This window comes from Netta rufina (assembly GCF_964035555.1).
Source record: "Netta rufina genome assembly, chromosome: 24".
NCBI lineage: Eukaryota > Metazoa > Chordata > Aves > Anseriformes > Anatidae > Netta > Netta rufina.
Window position 1 is genome coordinate 821,519 of NC_140148.1, and position 6,010 is coordinate 827,528.

Here is a 6,010-nt window from a genome sequence, read left to right on the forward strand (position 1 = left end):
TCCCGGGGGCATCTCTGCCTGGCTCGGGGGCTGCAGGCGGGGGGCTCAGCACGTGGTGACCCTGCAGCTTGGCTAAAGCACAAACCTGGGCTTCCACGCACCCACGTGCCACAGCCTGGTGGAGCCATCCCAGCACGTGAGCGTCAAGGCAGGAGCGCTCGCACGCCCTCCCCGTGCCTCCCGGCGGCCTCGTACGGAGGAGAGAGCAATATGAGGAGTGAAAGCTCACGGACGGCTGGGCTGAAAGCTTCCTCGCGATCCTCTCGCTCCTGGGCTGATGGAGACCTGGCACTGAACCTCCTGGGAGAGGCTGGGTGGTGCTGAGGCTGCTGAGGGCAGGGCGGCCACCCCGCTGCCCGTATGGGACCGTTAGCGCCTGCCCCAGCACAAACCTCGCCGTGCCCGGGGTCCAGCTGTCCCCAGGGGGCAAAGCCGCTCACAGCCCCGAGGGTCTCTCCCCGCAGCCCCATGTTGCAGCTCAGCAGCGGGCTCCCTGCCATGCCTTTCACTCCCCGATTCAAGTGGAACCAGGGAAGATAAAACACCACCCGCTGGCTGCTTCCTCGGGAACTTCCCAGCCGGGCTGGCGCAGCCGCCGGGGCCCCGCTGTGCCGGCACCGTGCCCGGGACACCCGCAGGCTGGCAGGGACACGATGCCCGCGTGGCAGCAGCTCGGATGCGTCCCTGCAGACCCGGCCCTGCCCGTTCCCAGCCACGACATGCCCTGGCTGTGCCTGCAGCCTCCAAGGCCACTGCAGCTGCGTGGGATGGAGGAGCCCACCCGAGGCCGTGCAATGCATTGGTGCATCTCAGCGCGGCTCCTGGGCACAGGCATGGGGCTGTGACAGCTGGTGGCACCCAGGGGCTGCTGAGAGGCTGCCTGAGGAGCCCCGAGGCAGAGCAGGATCCGTCCCAGGCAGCTGGGCACAGGCTAGCAGGGTGCGCTCCCGTTTGGAGCACGGGGCAGCCCAGCTGGCACCGCAGCGCAGCGCTGCCCTGGTTCTGGAAGCAGGGAAACCATCAGCTGAATTCCCCCGTCATTGTTAAAACCTGAGCTGAAGGAGAAATCCCATCTGGCCGGCCCTGTAAAAAGCAGCAGCTACTTCCCACCTCGCCGGGTGTCATCGCACCCACGCGGGCACACGGAGCCGAGCTCCCCCAGCACCCTTGGCTGGAGCTCCCTCCCCACACTCCTCTGTGCTGCCAGGGGGACGTGACCCTGGCTGTCCCCTGTCCCCTCCCACACGCAGGAAGGGGGACATGGCCCCCAGAAGCCCCCAGCCCTGCCCACGCAGCCCGCAGCTCCCACCAGGGTGCTTTTTGCAGGCAGGGCGCCCTGTCCTTGCACTTGCCCTGTGCCCTCACAGCACCACGTCCTGGCACAGCAGCCAAAAAGCACGAAGCGGCCCTGTCCTCCCCAGCCCCGTCCCTCTTCTCAGTGCTGTCTGATCAGCTCAGCATCTCCCCGGGAGCTCCTGATGCTCCTGGCAGGGAGCTGTTCCTATACCCATCCGAGCACTTCCCCGCAGGCTGTGCAGCACCACGGTGCCGTCGGCACGCGAAGGATCTGCCCTGGCTTGGGCGAGGGAAAATGAGACAAGCAGTGGGGGAGCTCACGGAGGTCGAGGTGATGCAGAGAGGATGAGTCACAACTAGGGGAGCCGGGGCAAATCTTTGCCCTGCCACCAGTTTTAACATGGAGACAGAAACTGCCCAGGGAAAGGCAGCAAGCGTGGCCCTGCAGGATGAGGGGGTCAGTGCGGAGCAGGGCAAAGCCATCCCCAGCGGGGAGCAGCTGAGCAAGGAGCCCTGCGCACCCTGGCATGAGACACAGGGTGAAAATAAAGGAGAGCAGGGGCCAGGCTCCTCCCAGCATAAACACAAGACACGTCGTGGTCTCCTCTCCCACCCACGCGGCAGCAGCAGCTCGAGGCGGTGAAGTGGGGACAGGATCAGCCCACGTGGCCCCAGCCAGGTCCAGCCTGGGGACCCCCTGGCCCTGGACACGAGGAGGAAACTGAGGCACGGAGCTGGGGGAGAGAAGTGTCTGCCCGGAGGAGGTCAATGCGGAGTGCATGGGTCCAGCTGCAGGCAGGAAAGCCGAGACACAAAGGGCTCAAACCCCACAGGCTGCGCCACGTGCCGCCTTCGCGCGTGGCGGGGTGCCCTCACTGGGGTCGGATTTAGCATCTCCCGAAAGGACCCGGAGCTTTCCCAGTATTTTGGCAGCTCGGGCTCACTCCCACTGCCACGCTGAGACAAGTGAGCGTGGCAGCTGCCTCCGTGCGGGCGGGTGCAGGTCAGTGACTCACCGCAGTCGTGCGGCGATGCGCAGCCGAGCTCCCTGCCAAGCCGGGGCCCCGCTTGCACCTCGGGGTGAAGCCGCCCGGACAAACCCGAGGCGGTGCAGGATCCGGGCCCTCGAACTGCTGCAAAGCTGCCTTCGTCATCACCCCTTCCCTGCAGACAGGTTTATTTAAGCTGCTATTTCAGCCAGCCTGCCCTGCGCATCTCCCTCCCTGAGTTTTTCCGGAGCCGCGAGCGCTGCGGGCCGGGGCAGCAGCCCCAGGGGCACCGCCGCACTGCTGCAGAGCCGGGGCTCAGCACGGCTCCGAGCTGAGCTGCTCAGGCAAATTGCTCTGCAAATCAATTCCAATCTATCAGGCATCAGGAAAGCGATAAACTGCCCCTCAAGACACCAAATCGATGCTTCCTCTTAGCCCAGAGCAGAGGCAGGGGGGCAGGAGCAGTGCACAGGGGAGGCGGGGGGGTCGGGGTCCTGCTGCGAGAGCCAGGCCTGGCTGCGAGGAGGCAGCCCCAAACCCACCCCCGGGGCTGCAGCGCGTGGGGAAGAGCAAAATCTCTGGGGCTGGTGCAGTGGGGAGGGACTGGGGGGCTCAGCCTTCACCCTTCATTGTTGCACTGCCGGGCTGGGGGTGCAGGGCAGGGTTGGGGTGCTCCCAGCGTGGTGCCCGGGCACCCCAGAGCTGCTGCTGTTTTGTAGGACCCCTGGCAGCTCACTCTCCATCAGTGCGGGAGGAAAAGCACCGGGGTGGGTGCCCGGTTCCATCCCACCGACCACCCATGCCCCACTTGGCACCGACACATCCCGGTGCCTGCTGCCAGCCTCTGCTCTCCTCTCCAGCATCCTGCTTTTCCAGAAGTTTGTTGGCTTTTAGGTGCAGGAGAAAGGGAAAATTTAATGCCTTTGGAAAGGAAGGCAGGGGAATCCCAAACATCTGAGACCAGACCCATGGAGATATGACGTTCCCCATAAGGAATCAGTGCAGGAGCAGGGCCTCAGCTGAGCCCCACGGTCGGGGTTTGGGTTGGCTCCTTCCTGGCACCTCTGCCAGCAGAGCAGGAGCGCAGACGTGTGCGGAGCCAGCCAGGAGGGAAGGTGAGACGGGAGCAGCAGAGCCACGTTAGCAGGAAGCAGGGGGAGACAGGGCTGGGGACTCACGCCGAGATCAAAAATCAATTCCTGACAGCACCGTTTCTTCCTCTAATGAGACGCCGAGTGAAGTCACCGAGCAGAGCAAGGCCACCGCAATTGCTTCGGTGACAGGAGAAACGAGGACGGAGAGCGCGCTCTGCCTGCGCCCCGCCAGCAGCGTCCAGGTGGTGGCCCTGGGACACCGCAGGGATGCAGCTTTGTCACCCACCCCATGCAGCGAGGGGGCCGTGGGACCCCCACGCATGGCCCACGGCCACAGGTTATTGATGGGCTGCAGCCAAGAGCGGGAGCCTCTTTGGAGGCCGTGTCCTCGTCCTGGGGTCGGACTGCGAGGGAGGGCAGGCAGCAGGGCAGGCATCGCCACACCGGCATGGAAATGTAGGCAGGCTTCATTTCGGAGAGCTTGCGATCAGAGGTGGAAAGAAAACGCAAAACGCTGATGTAGAGGAGGGATAAAAACGAGACAAAGCCCCTGCGAGGGGTGAGCTTCACCTGGCAATGCACAAGGCGCAGCCACGCACTGCACCAGCCCCGTGCTTGTGCCGAATGCACTTGCTGCAATTTTTCAAGCAAGCTAATCACTTCCTCTAATCTCCTGCCATTAGTGCAGTCATGCTAACCACTCGCTCGCCGATGGGAGGCCGAAACCGCCTGACAGGAGCTTCGACTACATGCTACACCTCATCAAAAGCAAATTCATCTGGAAGAACACAGCAGGGACGAGGGGAGAGCCGCCCCCTCCCGCACCCCTGCTGGGAGCAGGCTCCCGATGAAGCCTCTAACAGTAAAAAAACCCAAGTCAGACCCAAAGCTGCTCCAGCCCCTGCCTGGGAGCAGAGCCTCGGGCCGGCACCAAGCGCTCAGCTCCACCAGAAGCAGCCCCCTGGTTCCCGAGCTCTGCGTGCCGGGGCCATGGAGGCAGCGGCTGCTCGGGGGGCACCACGCGGAGCCTGACGCAGCACTTGGCCGGCGCTGCGCTGGCACAGGGGCACCCGGCTCCTTCGAGGACTTGGCTCCTGCCGCGATTGCTACGTGCTGGAAGTGCAGAGCGCTGAGCCCAGCTCCCAGCAGCCACCAGCAATTCGGGGCTTTGGCCCCTGCCTTTTTGCACATCCCCAGGAGCTGGGGCGATGCTGAGTGCTGGCGGAGGGAGGGGAGAGGCTGGAGGAAGCTATTTCTGTTACGGAGGGGCTCGGGAGCCCGGCGATGCTGCAGACGGGAGGGGAGAACAGACCCTATTTATAAGCACCCAGGTAGCACGTAGGTGTTTGGTCACAGCCTGCTCTGCCAGCCTGTTTAGTCACAGCTAGTTAAAAGTCAAAAATACTGAAAAATATTGCATAAATCAATGTCTAAAGCCTCTTAGATGCGGGAAAGCGCACCCACACTTTGAAGAACTGAGGAAGCTCTGCCCAGGCTTTGCTGTCAGCCAGAACAGAGACCCCAGGCACACAGACCCCAGAGGGATGTGTCTGGGCCACGTCCTGCTGCCGGAGGAAGCCGAGGTGCCCGGTCCCCACAGGGCTCCCCAGCTGTCACCACATCCCCTGGTACACCCCACCACGTCCTGCCGTGGGTGGCAGTAGGGCAAGACCACCACATCGTCCCCCCGGTAGCACCCACGGGTGTCTCGTGCCCACATCCCAAGGCGGGTGCCATCCCTCCCCTGCCCCTGCCCTCTCCGAACTCACAGCGCTGCCCTGCAGCAGGCTGATGGAGCGGTGCTGAGCCCTTCCACCAGCACCAGCCCGCAGCTGTCCGGGCAGCGAGGTTTAGTCAAGCAAAAGGAGGACAGCAGCAGCTGCCTGCAGCCCTGCCTGCCTCCTCCCGGCAGCGCCGAGCATCCAGCCCGGCCCGCGCTGCCCCAGGTCCGTCCCCAGCGGCCGAGCCTCCGGAGCCCACGTCCTCCCACCGTGCCCCCCACTCCGTACCCACGAGCAACGGCGTCAGCCTGCAGTCCCCGGGCTCGGAGGGTCTCTCCTGCTCCCGCAGCCGCGGCGCTGCTCTAGGGGAAGCGCCAAAGGGATGCTTTGCCCAGCGAGGAAGCATGGTCGCACCCAGGCAGCCGAGAGGAACCAGGAGACTGCTCGGAGCACGGCTCCAAAATCTGTGTGACAAACACATGCATCTCATCGCATATGTCTAAACCAAATTAAATACGGTTTTACTAATCACTTGGCATTTAAAGCAACACGCCGTCCCCGTCAAGTTAAATCTAAGGAGACGGATCGAGTTGCGTCGGCTGCTTATGTTAATTAAATACAGAAGCAGTTCATTATTAAACATGGACGCGGAGAGAGCCAGCAGCTAGGTGCATTGTTACCGACCTCATTACGCGGCACTGACCTCGAGGAAGCCTGCGTGCAGCGATCGGTCGGCGCTCAGCCGCGCGGCGATGCTGCCTTACCCGGCGTGGGGGAGAGGAGCCCCCGCGGTGCCGCTGCTGGGAACCGGCACCCGCAGCCGCTCCCGCACCGCCGTCCGCTCCCACCCGGCTCCCGGCACCCCTCGGTCCCCGCTGCCGTCCCCGGTGCTAGCGCGGGGTGCGCGGCC

The 6,010-nt window shown here is 64.1% G+C and overlaps 1 protein-coding gene across 1 annotated transcript in view; it reads right to left on the bottom strand.

Moving 5' to 3' along the window:
• The window catches only part of SRCIN1 (SRC kinase signaling inhibitor 1), a gene marked incomplete at both ends in the record, with an annotated part of 46,179 nt that extends 40,673 nt beyond the window's left edge, over positions 1–5,506 (bottom strand). Inside the window, one exon of the mRNA XM_084301093.1 lies at positions 5,389–5,506. Coding sequence (XP_084157219.1) covers positions 5,389–5,506 — 118 coding nt within the window. The remainder of the gene's footprint in view (positions 1–5,388) is intronic.
• Between the last annotated feature and the right edge of the window lie 504 nt (positions 5,507–6,010).